We start from the raw sequence: 24,375 nt of genomic DNA on the forward strand, positions 1-24,375 counted from the left end.
CTGTCATTATGTAGCACACACAGACACGAGGGACTCCTGCTCTCCTGTCATTATGTAGCTCACACTGACACGAGGGACTCCTGCTCTCCTGTCATTATGTAGCACACACAGATATGAGGGACTTCTGCTCTCCTGTCATTATGTAGCACACACAGACATGAGGGACTCCTGCTCTCCTGTCATTATGTAGCACACAGAGATGAGGGACTCCTGCTCTCCTGTCATTATGTAGCACACTGACACGAGGGACTCCTGCTCTCCTGTCATTATGTAGCACACACAGACATGAGGGACTCCTGCTCTCCTGTCATTATGTAGCACACAGACATGAGGGATTCCTGCTCTCCTGTCATTATGTAGCACACACAGACATGAGGGACTCCTGCTCTCCTGTCATTATGTAGCACACACAGAAATGAGGGACTCCTGCTCTCCTGTCATTATGTAGCACACAGACATGAAGGACTCCTGCTCTCCTGTCATTATGTAGCACACACAGACATGAGGGACTTCTGCTCTCCTGTCATTATGTAGCACACACAGACATGAGGGACTCCTGCTCTCCTGTCATTATGTAGCACACACAGACATGAAGGACTCCTGCTCTCCTGTCATTATGTAGCACACAGACATGAAGGACTCCTGCTCTCCTGTCATTATGTAGCACACACTGACATGAGGGACTCCTCCTCTCCTGTCAGTATGTAGCACACACAGACATGAGGGACTCCTGCTCTCCTGTCATTATGCAGCACACAGACATGATGGACTCCTGCTCTCCTGTCATTATGTAGCACACACAGACATGAGGGACTCCTGCTCTCCTGTCATTATGTAGCGCACAGACATGATGGACTCCTGCTCTCCTGTCATTATGTAGCACACAGAGATGAGGGACTCCTGCTCTCCTGTCATTATGTAGCACACAGACATGAGGGACTCCTGCTCTCCTGTCATTATGTAGCACACACTGACATGAGGGACTCCTCCTCTCCTGTCAGTATGTAGCACACATAGACATGAGGGGGTTCTGCTATCCTGTCATTATGTAGCACACAGACATGAGGGACTCCTGCTCTCCTGTCATTATGTAGCACACACAGACATGAGGGACTCCTGCTCTCCTGTCATTATGTAGCGCACACAGACATGAGGGACTCCTGCTCTCCTGTCATTATGTAGCACACCCAGAAATGAGGGACTCCTGCTCTCCTGTCATTATGTAGCACACAGAGATGAGGGACTCCTGCTCTCCTGTCATTATGTAGCACACACAGACATGAAGGACTCCTCCTCTCCTGTCATTATGTAGTATACACAGACACGAGGGACTCCTGCTCTCCTGTCATTATGTAGCACACAAACGTGAGGGACTCCTGCTCTCCTGTCATTATGTAGCACACACTGACATGAGGGACTCCTGCTCTCCTGTCATTATGTAGCACACACAGACATGAAGGACTCCTCCTCTCCTGTCATTATGTAGGACACACAGACACGAGGGACTCCTGCTCTCCTGTCATTATGTAGCACACACAGACATGAGGGACTCCTGCTCTCCTGTCATTATGTAGCGCACACAGACATGAGGGACTCCTGCTCTCCTGTCATTATGTAGTATACACAGACACGAGGGACTCCTGCTCTCCTGTCATTATGTAGCACACAAACGTGAGGGACTCCTGCTCTCCTGTCATTATGTAGCACACACTGACATGAAGGACTCCTGCTCTCCTGTCATTATGTAGCACACAGACATGAGGGACTCCTGCTCTCCTGTCATTATGTAGCACACAGACATGAAGGACTCCTGCTCTCCTGTCATTATGTAGCACACACTGACATGAGGGACTCCTGCTCTCCTGTCATTATGTAGCACACACAGACATGAAGGACTCCTCCTCTCCTGTCATTATGTAGCACACACAGACATGAAGGACTCCTGCTCTCCTGTCATTATGTAGCACACAGACATGAGGGACTCCTGCTCTCCTGTCATTATGTAGCACACAGACATGAAGGACTCCTGCTCTCCTGTCATTATGTAGCACACACTGACATGAGGGGCTCCTGCTCTCCTGTCATTATGTAGCACACACTGACATGAGGGACTCCTGCTCTCCTGTCATTATGTAGCACACACAGACATGAAGGACTCCTCCTCTCCTGTCATTATGTAGGACACACAGACACGAGGGACTCCTGCTCTCCTGTCATTATGTAGCACACAAACGTGAGGGACTCCTGCTCTCCTGTCATTATGTAGCACACACTGACATGAGGGACTCCTGCTCTCCTGTCATTATGTAGCACACACAGACATGAGGGACTCCTCCTCTCCTGTCATTATGTAGCACACACAGACATGAAGGACTCCTGCTCTCCTGTCATTATGTAGCACACAGACATGAGGGACTCCTGCTCTCCTGTCATTATGTAGGACACAGACACGAGGGACTCCTGCTCTCCTGTCATTATGTATCACACATAGACATGAGGGACTCCTGTTCTCCTTTCTCTATGTAGCACATATAGAAGCATAGAGGTCATTATACAGTAGTACTGAGCAGTGCCGCTGTTAATCCAGCACTGGTGTGAGATAGAATACTTACTTGAAGCAGCATCACCATCTCTCTCTCTATCTCTTTTCCATAGATTTCAATAGGCAGCTGTAATCTGATCCCTCAGTAAGATGGCAGTCCATCTTATTTTGACAAGGAATTTTAGTAGTTTTTAAATTGAATGATAGTTTCAGGGTATAAGGGGAAGAAATGGCTTATAACTGGAGAAGAAAAAGCTATGGTGCATTGTAGGGGGTTTCAGAGCGGTGGTCTCCCTCTGTTTAATTTAGGACGTAGGGTGTAATAGGGCACATGGAACAACCCCTTTAAGTGGAGCTGGTCAGATCCTGAATAGTGTCAGAACGTTGCTCCCTTTCTCCCACAGCTTAGAACCGGATTCCTTGATCCCAGCTGGTGTCTGGATATTCTCATTTCTACCCCGTATATTAACATCAATATTTTCACATTTTTTTGTAAAAATTTTTTTTTTTCCTGCCCCCACATTTCTCCGAAGATTATCTAACCTGACGAGTGTCTGACTCACTGGAAAAATATATCTTCAGAGCGTGTGTTAGCCGGCCGGGACTCCATTTTTATCTACAGTATTCCTGACTCACCGGACGCACTTTCACGCTGGCGATCCCCATCCAAAAACTTATTGCATAAGTTTCCGCAGACTGTGCACGGATAACACTTGTCTAACAGGGGGTGATGGGGACACAGATTGCACAACGTTCCCCCTCCCCCTTGGCGGTCTGAGTATTCACACTTGTAATTGACTGGCCTCAGGTGGCGCTGCGACTGGTTGCCGGTGCAGAATCTGCCGCGGTGCCCAATAATGGGTCATTTACACTTTCAGTACTTAATGTGACAGCCCTGTTCCTCCCAAAAAAAGAGGAGACCTTGTGGATCTCTGGAAGAGGAGGCTTTTTCTCCTGGGCTGAGTGGTGCCAGCAGGGGGCAGGTTTCTGTTCCTGATGCCCTAGGATGTGAGCACTAGTAGCGGGCATGCGTGTAAAAGAAGGGATACGGGGGCAGGCACCACTACGTATTCAATGGGATATATTTTAAGGTTCAGGGCATAAAAAAAATGGGTCTGCCTTAAAGGGGTCCTCCGACTCCTCTTTTTCGCACCAGGCGATGATCCTCTCCACACGTTGTGCCAATCTGCTGTCGATGCAACACAATCAGCGCCTCTCATCTCCTGATAGGGGGAAAAAAGCAGTCGGAGGACCCCATTGAGTAAGAAATTTAAGGAGCGATCCGTTTGCATCTGATTAAATCTGCATTCAGTCTTGGTTTCTGCAATTCACATTGCGGAAAATTTCAAAGCAGATTTTTTGGATGCGCCGCGGAGGGAATTAAAGTGCCGCGGATCTGCGGCACACTCGAAGTCTATTCTGGCCGTGGATTATTTAGTAATTAACTGTTTTCCAATACGTAAATCCGGCATTAACTCCAGTGTGCCGCCTCCCAGTGTTCCCAGTTCTCCCAGTCCTGGAAGAGTTTCTACATCAGTAGATGACATGTTGTGCGCACGGTTGTTCGCAGCGTTTCCCCCCTCTCTGCTGCCTGTAAATCCCAGGGGGGGGGGCGGTCAGGACCTCTCCTTATACACAGAGTACAGGAAAGTCTCTCCATCGCCCGTTTCCTGGTATTTCCTCTCCTGGCAGCAGAACACTCACCGTCCTACCTCTCTCCCTGTACGAGCCCTTAAACCGCCCCCCTCCTGCTCAGCACAAGACATCTTCCAATAACTCAGGAATTCGCTGCTTTTTTTGCTTCCTGTTTGGGCCGTTAGCTTTCTGTTCCGGTTTTGGTGTGTGGGGGCGTTTTATAGGGGACATAATATAAATGTAATATCTGAGCTCATCGGGTTTGTCTACAACTGAATCCAGGAAATTAGATTTTCGGGCTTTTCCAAATTTTCGCAAGTTAAATTAGTTTGTCATTAAAAAAAAAAAAAAAGTTTTTGAAACTTTCCAATATAATTTGTCATTCGATTTGTCATCACTTCTAAGATCTCTGCTTGCTGTTGGTATAAGTAAGCCTATTCGAATCTGTCCTGATTGATGTATAATGAAAAGTTCTGCAACTTTCTAATGTACATTGCCTTCCAATTTCTAACTGTTTTTTAAGATCTCTGCTTGCTTCAAACAACACCCTAACCCTTCCCAGCAGATATTTCTAAAAAAAAAAATGACAGCAAGCAGAGATCTTAAAATACTGAAGAATTGAGACACAAACTGCCAGGTAACAAATCCTTTAAAGTAGCGAGTGTCTTATATTTTCATGACACAATCAAAAACTAACCTACATTATGTTTCGATTTCTACCCATAAGTAAGATCTCTGCTTGCTGTTAACTTTTGCTTGCTTCCCAAAGACTGTAAATCCCCCCTGACCATGTCCATCTTATAGGGGCGCTCGGCCGTCTTTGAGTTCTTTTTGTATATCAGGATTTTTTTAATCTTCCTTTTCATTGACAGCAAGCAGAGATCTTGTAAATAAAACCCCGCACATTTATGTGATTCTTTCTCAGAACATTTTTATTGAACTATTTATGGGTCGATAGTTTTGAGTTTCAATCTCTGAGCATTTCAGGAACTCTGCTTGCTGTCACTGAAAGGGAACTTTATAGTGTCAGATGGAGGGAATATCTGCAAACATCTTATACTTCTGCCAGGAGAAGGTTTCCAGTCTATGATACATAATAATCTGTATTAAGTCTGTGAATTAATTGAATGAATTCCCCAATTCACTGACAGCGAGCAGAGTTATGGCAGATAAAGTATAATAGAAAGTTGTAGAACTTCTCCTTTCTCAATGTCAGGAGAAAGCAAAGTAGATGGTTGGGTAATTTGCTCCAAGATCAGTGGCGTCAGGCCGTCGTGTAGATCTGCCATGTGTCAGCAATGCTTCCCCGGACTTCTCTGCCGCCCGCATTCTCCACCCTTTTGGCTGCACTTTTTTACTTCCATCCTCTGTACAAAAGTCAAGTGTGAGCCTAGAAAGTCACAAGTGCTGAATGACCCCCGATCGTGACGGCTGTGACCCCCCAGCAGAACATTCAGGAAGTTATTATCGGATTTATTAAATATTGTCGCTGAATTAGTATTTATTAGAAGAGTTGGCATCCATAGCTGGCACAGGGGGCATCCACGGCGGGTACAGGGGGCATCCATGGCGGGCACAGGGGCCATCCACAGCGGGCACAGGGGGCATCCACAGCTGGCACCCACAGTGGGCACAGAGATCATCCACAGCGGGCACAGAGGGCATCCACAGTGGGCACAAATGGCATCCACAGCTGGCACAGAGGGAATCCACAGCGGACACAGAGGGCATCCACAGCTGGCACAGAGGGCATCCACAGTGGGCACAGAGGTAATCTGCAGCGGACAAAGAGGGTATCCTCAGCGGGCACAGAGGGTATCTGCAGCAGGCACAGAGGGTATCCACAGCTGGCACAGAGGGCATCCACAGCGGACACAGAGGTAATCCGCAGCTGGCATAGGGGGCATCCACAGCTGGCACAGAGGGCATCCACAGCGGGCACAGACGGCATCCACAGGGGGCATCAACAGCTGGCACAGGGGGTATCCACAGCTAGCACAGACGGCATCTACAGCGGGCACAGACGGCATCCACAGCGGGCACAGACGGCATCCACAGCTGGCACAGAGGGCATCCACAGTGGGCACGGAGGGCATCCACAGCAGGCACGGAGGTCATCCACAGTGAGCACGGAGGGCATCGACAGCGGGCACGGAGGTCATCCACAGCGGGCACAGAGGGCATTCACAGCGGGCACAGGGGGCATCCACAGTGCGCACAGAGGGCATTCACAGCGGGCACAGGGGGCATCCCCAGGGAAAGGGAAGAATTACAGGAATGCGCTGCCGAGAAATCGTTACTACAAGACTACGGCAATGTCGTAATTGTGTTATATTGCTACAGCAGATTATTATGGTTGTTACATTGTCTGAAGCCGCCCCCAATGAGACCCCCATACTGGCCGCTGAAGGTCCGATCACTACATCCCCACCTATCCAGAGAGGGGGCTCTGAAATGTCCCATAGACGATCAGCAGAGCGGTTCTGTGCATACGCCGCATTTCAGAGACCCCTTTTTCTGGATTGTGGGGGTCTCAGCAAGTCATCCTCTAACTTGCACAGTTGGGAATTCCCCTTATGAAGAACAGGGGTCTGTATCCCTTAACTTATTTAGAGTCTTTTTTTAAGGGGTCCGGACTTCTACCAGTTTGTAATTAGGTGATAAGGGGGTCATGCATGATTTGTGAATGTCGCAAGTTGGGGAATAGGTGGGAAAGAATGGGAAATGTTTCATATTAAATCATAAAAAAAAAACTGATGGAAACTGTCAGCAAGCTGCTGTTGATGGATCCGTGTGACAACAGAATATTTGTACTGAATATATGTACATTCTCTGGTCCAGGATTCCATTTCTATGGCGTGCCGTGACAGCTGCAGGCTGGGAGTTGTAGTTCTACACCAGCTGGAGACTGTTGGAAAACATCGCGCCTCTCACCGCAGTTTATATTTTAGTGTAAACTGAAGACATGTTATGATCCTCGGTGCAGGTGCAGCGTGTAGGAGCCAAGATATACAGGATGTGTCGTCCTACTGGGAAACTAGGAGAGGCTCATAATATATAGCACATCTCCATGGCTCTTTCCGGTCTACCCATAGGACGGCCCCCCCACCGTATGGAATCTGCGTTCAGTGTGGGGGCTACGTTGTCATTCTGCATTTCATTATCTTCCATGAAAATCACATTGTTACATACGTTTCTATATATGTTTTCAGTTATTAAAATCTATTATAGGGAAACCATCAGCAAGCAGCTGCTGGTGGATCCCAATATGTTAGTTTTATTCTCTGGGTCTGTGCATCCAGGGACGGCTTCCACACCACGACCCCCCGCGATGCTGCTAACCACAGCACGTACCCAGCGATGTCTGTTCTGTTCAGAACCATTGTGGTCCGATTCTTGCAGATGGAGGATATGAAAGCAAATTGGAGCAAATTAAAAAGAAAACTTGTTCTGTCTTTTTCAGCTTTTCAATATGTCTCATGATGATTTAAAAGATCATAAATGGGTTTTCTGGAGGGATCGGTGAGGACCTGCACCAACTGGCAGAATGGGGCACTTTCACCCCTAGGATGGAGCAGCAGCGCACATGCTCGTCCATTCATTCCTCGGGGGCTGTCGAGTTCTGCGCTTCACTTTTCCCTGAATGAATGAAGAGGCAATCAGGCAACAATGTAAATAAAAGTGTCCCACAAGGGATAAAAATTCCCCGTTCTGCTGATCAGTGCAGGTCCCAGCAGTCGGGCCTCACCGATCAGTAATTTATCTTCACCAGGCAACCCCTTTAAGTCCTTGGACAACCCCTTTAAGTTCTTGGCGTACCCCCCCCCCCCTCCGATCAGTAAGTTATCCTCACCAGGCAGCCCCTATAAGTCCTTGGAAGACCCCTGGCAATCAGTAAGTTATCTTCACAGAGCAACCCCTTTAAGTAATCAAACCCAGAAAACCCCTTTAAGTCCTCAAACTGGGCAACCCCTTTAAGTCCTTGGTGGATCCCAACCATCAACAAGTTATCTTCACCTGGCAACCCCTTTAAGTCTTTAAGTCGGGCAACCCCTTTAAGATCTCAGCAGACCCACACTGATCAGTAAGTTATCTTCACTGGCCAACCCCTTTAAGACCTCGGCAGACCCCCACTGATCAGTAAGTTATCGTCACCGGCCAACCCCTTTAAGACCTTGGCTGACCCCTGCCGATCAGTAAGTTATCTTCACATGCCAACCCCTTTAAGACCTTGGCAGACCCCTGCTGATCAGTAAGTTATCTTCACCGGCCAACCCCTTTAAGACCTCGGCAGACCCCCACTGATCAGTAAGTTATCTTCACCGGCCAACCCCTTTAAGTCCTCAAGTCGGGCAACCCCTTTAGGACCTCGGCTGACCCCTCGATCAGTAAATTATCTTCACCGGCCAACCCCTTTAAGACCTTGGCGGACCCCTGCCAATCAGTAAGTTATCTTCACATGCCAACCCCTTTAAAACTTTTGCAGACCCCTGCCGATCAGTAAGTTATCTTCACATGCCAACCCCTTTAAGACCTCGGCTGACCCCCTCGATCACTAAGTTATCTTCACCGGCCAACCCCTTTAAGACCTTTGCGGACCCCTGCCGATCAGTAAGTTATCTTCACATGCCAACCCCTTTAAGACCTCGGCTGACCCCCTTGATCAGTAAGTTATCTTCACCGGCCAACCCCTTTAGACCTTGGCGGACCCCCGCCGATCAGTAAGTTATCTTCACTGGCCAACCCCATTAAGTCCTGTAATCTATACAAACACCGTCAGGTGTCCCCAGATAAGACCGGAGCAGACGGGCATTTCCGGTTCTTAATTTGCAGATGTTTATTTATTTTTTTGGTTCTTAAAACCCTTTTTCTGATGATTTCTCGGCATAGAATTATTATTTAGTGAGAATTTGACTTTTTTTCTGGGAACAGTGATGCATAATTCATGCTGGATCTCGGCGCATCGGAACACGCAGACGTCACCCCGGTGTCACATCCGCCGGCTTTACCGCTCTGCTGAATAATTTAGACTTTTATAAGAATCTGCAAATTAAAATTCCTGCCCAATATTGGAGTAAGACTCAATTACCGCAGGAAGGAGAAGAAAAAGCCTCTCTGGAGGAAGGTGGTGTCCGAGCTCTGCCACATGAGGCGAGCGACAGCTTTCTTTCTTTTCGGACATGACTAATTCATAGCCCCTTTTCAGTGCCAGGGTACAGGGTCACCATATGAAGCACCAGCCCCGTCCAAAATCATCTCATTCAATGAGCCAAACCCAAGTCTAAAGGGGTTTATTAAAATTGCAAAGTGCTTGTAAAAACGAGCAATTTTTTCAATTTACCTCCGATTAAAAATCCTCTGCATTATCAAAATTATTAGAGGGATTTTTTATTTTTTCGTTTACGGCTCATGGCCGGCTTTAGCATTTACCGCAGCTTTTCTATCAGATGTCGCCAGTTTTCTAGGCAAGGAGAGCAGCACTTACAAACTTGTTGATATACAGCTTGTAAGCGCTGGTCTGAAGCTGGCGGGATGGCTGGATCAGAGTCCCTGTGCTCCTCCGATGCTGCAGAGACAGCTACCGGCACCGCAGAGTGCACAGATAGCGGCGCAGTTGTGTCACCGGCTGAAACTTTCAACCATCACTCGCTCCTCCTATTGGGAGCCATGAAGCTGCGAGGCTTTTTTCAGAGAGTAAGAAGATGCAGGAAAACATTGTAACCTTCCTAAATTTCTTCTCCTTTATTTAACAGGATCAACATGGGGTTAAACATCAACAACGTGACGACCGCCGTGTCCGGCACCGAGGGAAAGTTTTTGGAGAACGTCACCGACGAGCTTGAAACCTGCTTCTTACCCGAAAATGCTGAATGGGTCTTCACCTACCAACCCATCTACATGTGGTTCATCTTCGTCCTGGGCTTTATCGAGAACTTATTGGTCATCTTGGTCTTCATCCTTCATAAGAGCCGCTGCACGGTGGCGGAGATCTACCTGGGTAACATGGCGGCTGCAGATTTGATTTTCGTCAGCGGCTTACCCTTCTGGGCAGTATCTCTCTCCAACAGGTTATACTGGCCCTTCGGGGGCTTCATGTGTGTGACCGTCAACTCGTTGATTCAACTCAACATGTATAGCAGCATCTACTTCCTGATGATGGTCAGTATCGACCGGTATCTGGCCCTGGTGAAGACCATGTCCGTCGGTCGGATGAGAAGACCGTGGTGCGCCAAAATAAATTGCATCATCATCTGGATTTTTGCAGTAGCAGTAAGCTTACCCAAGGTGGTGTTCCGAAAGGTGGTCTTCGTTCCGGCCTTCAATGTCACGTCCTGTATAATCGTCCCCCCTGCTGATAGCTGGCACATGGCCACCGACATCATTGCCAACCTTGTTGGCTTCTTGATCCCGCTCTGCGTCATCGCCTTTTGCACTTTCCAGATCATCGGGGTCCTCCGGAACAACGTCATGCAGCAATTCAAGGAGATTAACAATGAGAAGAAGGCCACATGGTTGGTGCTGACCGTACTCTTGATCTTCATCATCTGTTGGCTCCCCTTTCACATTTTCACCTTCATGGACATGTTAGATCTGCTCAAGGTCTTCGAAAATTGTGCTACGTCTGTCATCATCGAGATCGGAAATCAGATTTCGTCCTACATCGCTTACAGCAACAGTTGCATCAACCCCTTACTCTACGTCATGGTTGGCAATCATTTCCGGAAAAAGGCCAAGGAGGTCTACCGGCAACTTCTAAACAGGATAAAATCCCCGAAAAATGAGCCCATGCCCATGAACTACTCGGGGGCCACCGTACGGACCTCCATTTCTATGGGGCAGCAAAATCTAATCAAGCAGTGAAACGCGTTGGCTCCGTCTAGTAACTTCCAAACTTGTCTCGAAATAAGCTGCCCTTATTTATTTCTACGTCTTGTCTTCCGCACTGACTCACATTTGCCTTATGTTCCGGTTGGGGCTCCCGTATGGGGTAGGACATGGGTACGTCCCAATTAGGGGAAAGTGGATTTTATTGATGTCTTTATTAGATCGTCTGGGACGCTCTATTACATGGTGTAAGCGCGCGTCAGGTAGATCAGTGCGTGATATTTATGATGTTTTCTTTTAAAGGGGAAGGGTGAATAAATTAAAGGGATGGGATTTTGTATCTAATGTGTTTATAGACTGCAATCAATAATGTTTTATTAGAAATATCTGCATTAATACGGCCAGGGGCGACAGCGACTCTTTTGTCATAGTTTTTCAACAGAAGCGGCCGCTAAGGATTAAAGGGATTATCCATTGCCTCTTGTCTTTGCATCGGGGGATTAGAAGCTGTTGACGTTGCGTTGATGGCCACCTGTCTGGTATTGGCAAGTCTTGCTCACCTGTCCTAATGATCAGACTAGGATGTGCAAGGGACCGCCACTTTTTCTTTTTACTTTTTTTGGCCTTGTTTAATATTAAAAGTATCAGCAAATAAAGGGGTTGTCTGGCCACGTAGCCTTTAAGAAAAAAAACACTAAAAATGATAAAAAAAAAAGATTCTCACCTTACTGATCCCCTGCCAATCCCATCCCATCACTTCCCGGGTTCTCTCACCGATCTTTTTGCTTCCTGTTTTGCCTGGACGGACTTGTGACCACTGCAGCCAATCACTAGCTACAGTTTAGAAGTGATGGGCGCATGTCTGTCCAGACCGAGCAGGAAGGACTGAGGACCTGGAACACATCGGAACGGAGAAGTGGTGGGAGGAAGCTGAAAGGGGGCCAGAAAAGTGAGAGTTATTACATTTATAAGTTTTATGCAATTCTACAAAGTTTTTAATACACGTTTTAGTGGCCGGAAAACCCCTTTAATGTAGACTGAACCCTAAGGCGAAGTAAAAAGATCATCTAGAAGTTGTATTAATGCAGAATAATGTGAATGTTTTCTACAGGGTCTGATGTATATGTAATAAAGGACTGTGGGGTGTATATATGGGGTATATAGTCTGTCGTCTGCAGCCTGGTACATTCTCCGCACTTCACTTACTAACTCCTGATACCTCATTATAGATAATAAATGTGGAGTTTTACAAGATTCCTTGTGTGGGATTCCTGTTCTGTCCTATGGAGCATCATATGGCGGCACATTCAGGGTCTGGGTGCACTTATTATATGATAAAGAATGTGACTCTGGGAAAGCTGGGTGGCGTCAGGCGTCCAGAAGTCAATCACGCAGCGTTCCCATAAATCTGTGCCATAGACAAGGGGCACGAGTCCATACAAATGCCACATACTGCACATTAAATGGGCACTAAACCGGACATTCATATAGTGTAGTTGCATACAATCTGTTATTCTCTGTTATCAGGCACATTCTTTATGACTTGTTCCAACTTTAATAGAAATTAAAAGAACTTTGTGTGAATGGAGCGGAGGTGGATCATGTGCTCAGCGGCAGACCGGATATCTCCGGAGATCCTATTACAATGAATGGAGCGGCAGAGCACATGATCCACCTCCCCTCTGTTCACATGGTGGTCTTCTTCAGCCCCCCAATTTTCAAGGTCAATGGGTTTTCCATTAGTCGGACCCCCAGTGATTGGGAAGTTAGCCCCTTTCCCACAGATAGGGAATAACTTTTAATCCTGAGAATACCCCTTTAAATCCAAGTTGAGAAGTTTATTCAGATTCCAGGTTCCATCTAATTAAATTAACGAAGCTGTGGACTTTCTTATTCTGGACGTTCTACAAGATTTTGATGTGCCTCTCCCGGAGGAAATCTCTCCTCGCCAGGACTCGATTCCATTTCCATCATCTCGCTGTCACGTCTCTGATAAATATAGAGGTTCCTGCAGTAACAACGCTCTTCCCACGAAATTAGGCAAAATTTGCTTGACAAAAATAAAAATTACGTGACCACGATAACTCATACATTTTGCCTTTTAGGCTACATTCCCACAGCGAAACCCGCAGTAATTCCCACAGTGACACCCGCTGTAATACCCACAGTGACAACCGCTGTAATACCCACAGTGACACCCACAGTAATACACACAGTGACACCCGCAGTAATACACACAGTGACACCCACAGTAATACACACAGTGACACCCACAGTAATACCCACAGTGACACCCGCTGTAATACCCACAGTGACACCCGCTGTAATACCCACAGTGACACCCGCTGTAATACCCACAGTGACAAGCGCTGTAATACCCACAGTGACACCCACAGTAATACACACAGTGACACCCGCAGTAATACACACAGTGACACCCACAGTAATACACACAGTGACACCCACAGTTATTCCCACAGTGACACCCGCTGTAATTCCCACAGTGACAACCGCTGTAATACCCACAGTGACAACCGCAGTAATTCCCACAGTGACACCCACAGTAATACCGACAGTGACACCCACAGTAATACACACAGTGACACCCGCAGTAATACCCACAGTGACACCCGCAGCAATTCACACAGTGACACCCGCAGCAATTCACACAGTGACACCCGCAGTAATACACACAGTGACACCCACAGTAATACACACAGTGACACCCGCAGTAATACACACAGTGACACCCACAGTAATACACACAGTGACACCCACAGTAATACCCACAGTGACACCCGCAGTAATACACACAGTGACACCCGCAGTAATACACACAGTGACACCCGCAGTAATACACACAGTGACACCCACAGTAATACACACAGTGACACCCGCAGTAATACACATAGTGACACCCGCAGTAATACACACAGTGACACCCACAGTAATACACACAGTGACACCCGCAGTAATACACACAGTGACACCCACAGTGATACACACAGTGACACCCGCAGTAATACACACAGTGACACCCGCAGTAATACACACAGTGACACCCACAGTAATACACACAGTGACACCCGCAGTAATTCCCACAGTGACACCTGGAGGAGTATTTACAGCTGTGTATATCTTTGGGAAATAGGAGCAGGGAATGGCACATTGTGCTGCACTGTTAAACGCTGAGGATTTTCCGCATTAAATACATAGTTAGTGGGAAATCCACTTTTTTTTTGTTCTGGGAGAACTTTGCCTTAATGAGACTAAATTCAAAACCATTATTAGAAAATCCACATTTCATTATATTAGCGGCACTTACATTGCAGATGCCTCATATGTCGACTTTTAGGGTCTATCAATCCTGTAACTTCCTGACTAGGTGACCCCTTTTACAAGACGGTACTACAGAGCGCGGACCCCCTTCGGCGCCAGATTAGAAAACTCAAAATGCCAGAAGGAAAAATGCAATAACAAGAAAGAATGTTAGTTATGAGTGTAAAGTTTTTGCAGATTCGTACAGACTGACCGGATGCAAAATGCTTTGCAGATTAGTTCTATCTTAATACACTGTGTTCCAAATTATGATGCAAATAATATTTTCTCAGATTTTCCCAAATTACCTATATGAATTGCAGTCATTGTAATTTTCCAGTCAAATAACTATTCGAGTACAATTGAAAGGTTTTTGTACAAACTGCCTATGATAACAGTATATTTAAAAAAAATAAAAAACTCAAACTGCACTCAAAATGCATGTTCCAAATTATTATGCACAGCAGAGTTTTCAACCTTTTCATTTTAATTACGAACAAAAAAATGGTCATTTTTGAAATTATAAGCATTAGCAGGTTATTACAAACTGAAATCAAACAGTTTGTACAAAAACCTTTCAATTGTACTCTAATAGTTATTTGACTGGAAAATTACAATGACTGCAATTCATATAGGTAATTTGGGAAAATCTGAGAAAATATTATTTGCATAATAATTTGGAACACAGTGTAATGGTTATAGCTCCTGATACAAAGCTCCAAATCCCCTGCAGACGTATAGTAAAAAGTATGCAAATCAAAGCTCCATGACTCCAGGAGAGTGTTCCCTGTGCCGGCATATAGAATGAGAGAATGAGCCGCTCCAGCGGGCCCCGGAGATGAGCGAAGTCCTGTCACTCACTGAGCTCAGTGCAGCTCTGGGGCTCGCTCGCTGCAGGAGTCATTCTCCCTGACTCTTCTGCGTGAGCGGTCACATGGATTACAGCGGGGGACACTTAGGACAAGTGAGTATAAGGATTTTTTTAATTTATTCTTATTTTTACAGTTGGAGACAGCAGGAGCGGAATACAACTCTCAACATTGTCCCCTGCTGGTGCTGATCGCAGTGCCGGCAGGGGACAATGATGAGTTTTTCCTTCGGCACCCGGCTCTTGGGAACATCGCTAACTATACCGCCAATTCCCAGTTGCCGGTACGTGTCACACGGATGACACACGGATGTCATCCGTGTGGGGCGTTTTGTGGCCCGTGCAGCGGGTAAAAAACAGACATGTCAGTGTGTTTTGCCCACGGACATAAGGTCTGTGGAAACACACTGACATGTGCACAGACCCATTCATTTGATTTGGTCTACGTGTGTCAGTATCTCCGGTATGTGTGGAAACTGTCACCACATGTACTGGACACACTGACATGTGAAAGAGCCCTTACACAAATGTTTTATTAACACTATGAACAGATTAAAAATATACAGACTAAATATAGCACGAGACTTTACACCACCGCCATCCGGAGGATGTAGGAAATCTACCTACAACATGGAAGTATGTCTTTGGGAGAGGAGCTGCTCATACTCTGCTCCATTCATTGTCTATAGGACCATCTGAGATCACAGAGTGCATCGCTCCACTATTTCCAGACAGTCCTGTAGACCATGAATGCAGCAGAGGATAAGGGCGCACCTCCGCTCCATTTATAACTGTGATGGATCCAGAACACTTGTGCCCTGAGCTCTGCAGACCGTGTCATGGAGTTTATTACGTGATGTTTTCTAGTACATGGAAGTGTCAGAAATGTCCCGCTGTGTACGGCTGTCCTTGCCGGTCTCCTGTCTGAGACTTATAGGCTTTTCCCATCTTCACAGATGGTATACGTCCTGCTGATGGCTGTTATCTCACGGCAGCGTGGTAACACTGGAGCTTTCTATTAACTGGATCCTTAATTCAGCTCTGACCAAGAACCATGAGATTCCTCCTCTCAGACACATCTTAGAAATTGAAATCAGAGATTGAAAAGAGAACCTGCTCCTCTTCATGACTTGTCAGTGTGTGTACTGGTAGCCATATTAATGACCTGGCCATCCAATGTCTTGGACTAGTAGCTCAGTGGTCTGCTCTGTTGCCTTGCAGCACTGGGGGCTTTGGTTCAACTCTGACTGAGGCCAAAGAGATTTTACCTCTTAAATATACTATTGCAATCAGTGACCGACCACAAGTGGACCCTACTAATCATGTTCATGATCCATCCGTGGGTGCTAAGAGTCATATTGATAGGGAATAGGCTAGGGCAGCATGGTAGCTCAGTGGTTGACTCTGTTTCCTTGCAGTGCTGAGATCCTTGGTTCAAATCTGACCAAGGTTTGTGAGATTCTGCCTCTTGAGTTCACTTTAGGGATTGCAAAGGGAACATGTTCTTCCTTTTCATCATCTTCCTTTTCATCATCTTCCTTTTCATCATCTTCCTTTTCATCATCTTCCTTTTCATCATCTTCCTTTTCATCATCTTCCTTTTCATCATCTTCCTTTTCATCATCTTCCTTTTTTCATCATCTTCCCATCAGTGCTGGGAGTCATATTGATGACTTAGCCACATACTGTCTTTTGAGTAGCATGGTGGCTCAGTGAAAATCTCTGGTGCTTTGCAGCATTGGAGCCCTAGGTTCAAATCCCACCATGAATGACATCTGCAAGGGCTTGGTGTGTTCTCTGTGAGCTTGAGTGGTCTCCTGCAAAGACATACAGGTAGGGACCAGTGATGAAACTGCTGTGGCTTATGATGGTGTTGCCTGTGCAGTGTCCAGGTGGGGGGGGTGGCTCCTTGCCTGTCCACTTCATTGGACCAAGTATCCTGAGTAGTGTTTGTCCTCATTGGATGAATGTCCTGATGCAAGTATTAGTTTGGTGTAATGCAGCTTAGTTGTTAAGGACTGAACCAAAAAAAAAAAGGTTTTGGGACTAACAGCTCAGTTGCTAACTGAGCTGAATATATAGTAAATTAATTACAAGTCACTAATAACTGGCTTCTGCTTGTATCAGGACATTCATCCAATGAGGACAGACACTACTCAGGATACTTGCCCAATGAAGTGGACAGGCAAGCTGCCCTATAGCAGCAGTATCCCTCCTGGATGCAGCACAGGGTCTTAATACAGGTAACACCATCATTTTCATCACTGGCCCCTACCTGTATGTCTTTGGAGCAGGAGTGAAGACCACTCAAGCACAGGGAGAACATACAAACTCCTTGCAGATATCATCCATGGTGGGATTTGATCCCAGGACCCTAATAGCTGCAAAGCACCAGTGCTAACCACTGAGCCACTGTGCTGCTCAAGAGCTAATGTCTTAGTCATCAATATGACTCCCACACCCATGGGAAGGGCATGAAAAAGAGAATCAGGGTCCACTTGCAATCACTGATTCAAACTCCTGAGAGATGGAATCTCATTGTTCTTGGTCAGAGTTGAACCAAGTACCACTGCACTGAACAACAACAGTGCAAACTACTGAGCCACCACACTGCCTAAGGGTCACTGCTGGCTAAGTGATCAATATGAGTTTCAGAACCTATCGGCAGATCATATAAAAGAATAAAATGTACCCAAGTAGTTCACTTATTTTAAGGAGAATCTTATTGCCCCAAGTCTGAGTTGAACTCAAGACCCCAGAGATGCACAGCACCAGTGACAACCACTAAGCTATCGTGCTGCACGAGAGCTGTCTTCTGGCTATGTCATCAATATCAAAGATACTAGCAACAGTGCAATCCACTGAGTCACCTTGTAGAAAAACACCAGCCCCCACCATGCTTCACTACAGGCAGGGTGTTATAATAATAATAATAAGAATAATAATTTTTATTTTTATAGCGCCAACATATTCCGCAGCACTTTACAATTTTAGGGGGGACTTATACAATCAATACAGAATAAGTATATCTCATATCAAAACGAGTGAGGGTCCTGCTCGCAAGCTTACAGTCTATGAGGAAATGGGGGAGACACAAAAGGTAAAATGTACATATATTATATAATGCAGCCTTGATATACTAAATAGGATAAATAATACATGGACTGGTCGCCAGCCAGTATGTGTACAGTCCTGACCGAGGCTATTAAGTGCATGGATGGTATGAACCTGAAGTTGAAGAAGATTTTAATATGAGGGAAAACTAAGACGGACAAAGATAGTGTGTGGAGGCGATACGCCAGTCTAAAGAAATGGGTTTTTAGGGTCCACTTGAAACTGTGGGTATTGGGAATTAATCGAACTGTCCAGGGTAGTGCATTCCAAAGAATTGGCGCAGCACGCGAGAAATCTTGGAGATGGGAGTGGGAAGTTCGGATTATGGAGGATTTTAGTTTTAAGTCATTGGCAGAACGGAGGGCACGTGTAGGGTGGTAGACTGAGACAAGGGAGGAGATGTAGGGGGTACTGAAGCATGGAGCGCTTTGTGGGTAAGCATATTAAGTTTAAATTGAACTCTATATTGGATGGGCAACCAATGCAATGACTGGCACAAGGAAGAGTGTGTGGTTGGTGAGGAATATGATCCTGGCTGCTGCGTTAAGGACGGATTGGAGAGGGGAGAGTTTAGTAAGAGGGAGACCGATTAGTAGAGAGTTGCAGTAGTCCAGATGAGAATCAATAAGAGCTACAGTAAGAGTTTTTGCCGAGTCAAAGGTGAGAAAAGTCCTGATTCTTGAGATGTTTTTGAGGTGTAGATGACATGAACGAGCGAGTGATGTGATGTTAGGAGTGAAGGAAAGATCTGAATCAAAAATGACCCCAAGACAGCAGGCTTGTAGCTGGGGAGTAATGGTTGAGCCACAAACGGAAATGGCAATATCGGGCACAGGTAGGTTAGTGGAGGGAGGAAAGACGAGTAGTTCAGATTTTGACAGATTCAGTTTTAGGTAGAGGGAGGACATAATGTAAGACACAGCAGAAAGACAATCACTGGTCTTTTGTAGTAATGCAGGGGTGATGTCCGGAGCAGAGGTGTATAATTGGGTGTCATCAGCATAGAGATGGTACTGAAAACCGAATCTGCTGATTGTTTGTCTAATAGCAGCAGTGTATAAGGAGAAAAGAAGGGACTGATCCTTGAGGGACCCCGAAGGTAAGGGGAAGGAGAGAGGAGGAGGAGCCGGCAAAAGACACAGAGAAGGAGCGGTCAGAGAGATAGGAGGAGAACCAGGAGAGAACCGTGTCCTTGAGGCCAATAGTGCGGAGCATAGTGAGGAGGAGCTGGTGATCCACAGTGTCGAATGCTGCAGAGAGATCCAGGAGAATCAGCAGGGAGCAGTGACCAGTAGATTTAGCTGTTAGTAGATCATTAGAGACTTTACTGAGAGCAGTTTCAGTAGAATGTAAAGAGCGGAAACCAGATTGTAAAGGGTCAAGAAGAGAGTTGTCTGAGAGATAGCGGATTAGACAGGTATGGACCAGGCATTCCAGGAGTTTAGAGATAAAAGGAAGATTGGAAACAGGTCTGTAGTTGGCCGTAGTTCTGGTCAAGGGATGGTTTTTTAAGTAATGGTTGTATGCTGGCGTGTTTAAAAGAAGAGGGAAAGATACCAGATGAGAGGGAGAGGTTGAAAATTTTAGTTAGGTGAGTGGTGACAGCTGGAGAAAGGGACTGAAGGAGATGTGAGGGAATAGGGTCACTGGTGCAGGTGGTAGGGCGGGAAGATGCAAGGAGCCTGATCACTTCATCTTCCACGACTGGTTCGAAGTCAGAAAGTGAGCAAGATACAATGTGACAGGGGAGAGCATGCATAACGTTTGGGGATTGGGAGAAAGTTTCCTGTCGGATATGGTCAATTTTTTCTTTGAAATAATTTCCAGCGTCATCTTCTTTCTCGCTCCTCCAGATATCACTGATCCACAGACCTGAAGAACTCCAGCGTTCTTTAATTGCTCCACAGAACAAAATCCCAAACCTGCTGTGGATTATTATTCTTATGATTTTTAGTCAACTTGAGGCGACTTTTCTTGTGGTTTTGGGCAGTACATAAATGACGCGGACACTTGGAAAAGAAGATGATGCAGACTGCGGGGTTGTCAGTGCCGGATACTCCGCGCACAGGAGGAGAAGCAGAAAATAAAAAACAGACAACCCTGACGCCTGGAAAAAGGAGACATCGCAACAGATTCATTGGTACGGACGCTGGTGAGGTGAGAGGGGCGGTACAAGACCCCGTTTCTGACATTCGTTGGTGGTCTCAGGGACAGGCCCCCACCGCTCAGCAGATATCACATATCCAGTAGGTAGATGATGCTTTGCTAAGGCTGGAATACCCCTTTAAGTTCCTTCCAGATTCTAGATTCAGCTCTCAGCTAAGACCCGTCGCACAGGATACAAATCACATACTGCCTTATTAAAAGCGCCATACAGTACAGTGCCCAATTAATAGCGCTATACACTGTCCAAATAACCCCTCCCTACAGTGACATAAATACCAACGCTCCACTGTGCTGCCAACATTGCAAAATCAATATACCATCCTGTGTCAGAGGCCGGCGTCACGCACCCGGTCTTTATCATTAGTAGTTAATCAGTTTGTCTCTTTTGTAAAACAAATGTTATCGTTTTTCAGTTTCTCTGATCAGTTCGAGTAACAGACAGCACTGAGATGCAACTGGGATGCCATCAGTGAGCGGCCTGCATTTTACACAGACAAGTGAACAGCGCTACAGGCTGTAAGGAGCAGGTGATCAATGGAAAACATGGACAGAAGATGCACGAGAAAAAATCATGTGTGTGAAAGGGGCCTTAGTAATGGTGCCTAATACTGCCATACAGTACCTAATACTACCATACAGTGTCACTTCAATACAGTACCTAATACTGCCATGGAACCACCCCCATTCAGTTGCTAATGCCACCATACAGTACCTATCACTGTACCTAATACTGCCATATAGCGCCACAGCCATACAGTACCTAATACCACCATACAGTACCCGATACCACCATACAGTGCCACCCCACACAGTACCTAATACCACCATACAGTACCACCCCATACAGAACCTGATACCACCATACAGTGCCACCCCATACAGTACCTAATACCACCATACAGTACCACCCCATACAGAACCTGATACCACCATACAGTACCACCCCATACAGTACCCGATACCACCATACAGTGCCACCCCATACAGTACCTAATACCACCATACAGTGCCACCTCATACAGTACCTAATACCACCATACAGTACCATCCCATACAGTACCACCCCATAAAGTACCTAATACCACCATACAGTGCCACCCCATACAGTACCTAAATACCACCATACAGTACCACCCCATACAGTACCTAAATACCACCATACAGTACCACCCCATACAGTACCCAATACCACCATACAGTGCCACCCCATACAGTACCCAATACCGCGCCACCCCATACAGTACCTAATAGCGCCATACAGTACCACACCATACAGTACCACCCCATACAGTACCCAATACCACCATATAGTGCCACCCCATACAGTACCCAATACTACCATTCAGTGCCACCCCATACAGTACCCAATACTGCCATACAGTGCCACCTTATACAGTACCCAATACCGCCATACAGTGCCATCCCATACAGTACAAAATACCACCATACAGTACCACCACATACAGTACCTAATACCACTATACAGTGCCACTGTATACAGTACCCAATACCACCATACAGTGTCACCCCATACAGTACCTAATGCCACCATACAGTGCCACCCCATACAGTACCTAATACCACCCCACAGTGCCACAAAACTCCACGCATAGGCTTCATATGACATTAGTCTTCAATAATTAAAAAGATTCTGATCACACGCTGCACGTCGGGCCCTTCAGAGATCAGCGATAACTCACCTGGATGGGAATAACCTTTTAAAGAGACAAATGGCCTCAAAAGTGCTCAAATCAAGCTTTTGTGTTGATTAAATTTGTTTAAAAAAATACACTCATAATGCAGCAACGTTCACACCGGCCACTGTGGATATTTGTCCTCATGAAGAGTTTTCAGCAGTCTCCTTATCAGCAGAGGCAGGATTGCACTGACTGATAACACCTCTACATAAAGGGGATTTTCCGCACTGCTTGGGGTGTCGCTCCCATTTGTTAAAGCCTCATAAACGGCATGTAGTTTTTTTTAAAATTAAACACATGGTAAGGGAAGGCAGTCGCTGTCAGGAGTGGCGGGGGTAGGAGAGGGTGTGATAGACAAACCCTATAGGGATGAACAAATAATTATTAACAAATTATCCTGAGGGGTAAATAACCCTATTTAAGGAATTGTGAATTAAAACAGGACTTTTATTTACTTCTGTTAATATATAATAAGCCTAAATTGTTAAAAATACAAATTCGGTCCTATATTGAGGTATTTCAGTCTGTGATGGCGACCTACGGTATTTAGGGACACCTATCCTACCTGCCACTGACAAACAGCTAGATGAAGTGATCCCATTCATGGCTGTGGCCCATTAGTTGACATATTCAGTTGGAGAAGTATATTCCGTGATACAGTAGATACAGGGCCTCACAAGCCGTTAAAATAGCTCAATAGCTCATAGTCTGGCCAGCATGTTGTTTCACCCAGACAGGCGTCCTCAGGGGCAGAGGCTATAAGAAACTGTCACACACTAAACCTGACTTTTTAAAGCTTCTGCTATGACATCACTATTCTCATAGACCAATGCGAATGCTTAGTCTTAGGTGTCCAATGGATATTGTCCTCGCAAGGTATGCCCTCTATGGCTCCAGAGCCAATCAGGCATCTCGGCGCGCGTATGGGGACTTGGTCTACAAAGCACAGTACATTGGTGTGCTTAGTCCCAAAAGGAGTTATAATATTTAAGCTATTAAGTCTGCGGGTCACTACATATCAATATACATATATAGAGACTTAGTCCGTAAGTCACAGTACACATCATACGGGACTGAGTCCCCAAGAAAAGTTACTCAAAAAAAAGGGAGAAAATGCCTTCATCAATTGTTTCAGGCATATGATGGATTTAAATGCAAATTATGAATATTAGATAAGTATAAAGAATTTTTTTTAAACCAAACAAATTGGGAGAGAAAGCAAGAGGGGGGAGTGAAGGGAGAAAGAAAGAGAAGGGGCGAAGGGAGAAAGAAAGAGTAGGAGGCGAGAGAAAGAGGGGGAGGACGGGAGAAAGAGAAGGGGCATGGGAGAAAGGTGGGTCGGGAGAAAGAGGTGGGGATGGGAGGAGGGGGGCAGGAGAAGGAGGAGGGACGGGAGGAGGGGGGCAGGAGAAAGGGGGCAGGAGAAGGAGGAGGGACAGGAGAAAGAGGGGGGGACGGAAGGAGGGACGGGAGAAGGAGGGGGCAGGAGGAGGAGGGACGGGAGAAGGAGGGGGCAGGAGGAGGAGGGACGGGAGAAGGAGGGGGCAGGAGGAGGAGGGACGGGAGAAGGAGGGGGCAGGAGGAGGAGGGACGGGAGGAGGGGGCAGGAGGAGGAGGGACGGGAGAAGGAGGGGGCAGGAGGAGGAGGGACTGGAGAAGGAGGGGGGCAGGAGGAGGAGGGACGGGAGAAGGAGGGGGGCAGGAGAAGGAGGGACGGGAGGAGGGGGCCAGAAGGAGGAGGGGGGCAGGAGAAGGAGGGACGGGAGGAGGGGGCCAGAAGGAGGAGGGGGGCAGGAGAAGGAGGAGAGATGGGAGAAAGGGGGGACGCGAGGAGAGGGGCAGGAGGAGGAGGGACAGGAGAAAGAGGGGACGCGAGGAGGGGGCAGGAGGAGGAGAGACGGGAGAAAGATGGGGGGCGGGAGGAGGGGGGCAGGAGAAGGAGGAAGGACGGGAGGCGTGGGGCAGGAGAAGGAGGGACGAGAGGAGGGGGGGCAGAAGAAGGAGGAGGGGGGCAGGAAAAAGGAGGGACAGGAGAAAGGGGGGACGGGAGGAGGGGGGCAGGAGGAGGAGGGACGGGAGAAAGGAGGGGATAGGAGGAGGGGGGCAGGAGAAGGAGGAGGGAGGGGAGAAAGAGGGGGGATGGGAGGAGGGGGGCAGGAGAAGGAGGGAGGGGAGAAAGAGGAGGGAGGGGAGAAAGAGGGGGAGGGGAG

At 46.8% G+C, this 24,375-nt stretch overlaps 1 protein-coding gene across 1 annotated transcript in view; it reads left to right on the forward strand.

Annotated features, from left to right (window-relative positions):
• The window catches only part of LOC141152851 (B2 bradykinin receptor-like), a 74,803-nt gene extending 62,567 nt beyond the window's left edge, over positions 1-12,236 (forward strand). The window contains exon 2 of the mRNA XM_073637500.1: positions 9,931-12,236. Within this exon, the coding sequence (XP_073493601.1) occupies positions 9,938-11,038 (1,101 nt within the window). The 5' untranslated portion in view covers positions 9,931-9,937 and the 3' untranslated portion in view covers positions 11,039-12,236. The remainder of the gene's footprint in view (positions 1-9,930) is intronic.
• The last annotated feature ends 12,139 nt before the right edge of the window (positions 12,237-24,375 follow it).

The sequence above is a fragment of the Phyllobates terribilis genome, unplaced genomic scaffold (genome assembly GCF_046119375.1).
Source record: "Phyllobates terribilis strain yellow unplaced genomic scaffold, ASM4611937v1 Scaffold_7__3_contigs__length_470593459, whole genome shotgun sequence".
Classification (NCBI taxonomy): domain Eukaryota; kingdom Metazoa; phylum Chordata; class Amphibia; order Anura; family Dendrobatidae; genus Phyllobates; species Phyllobates terribilis.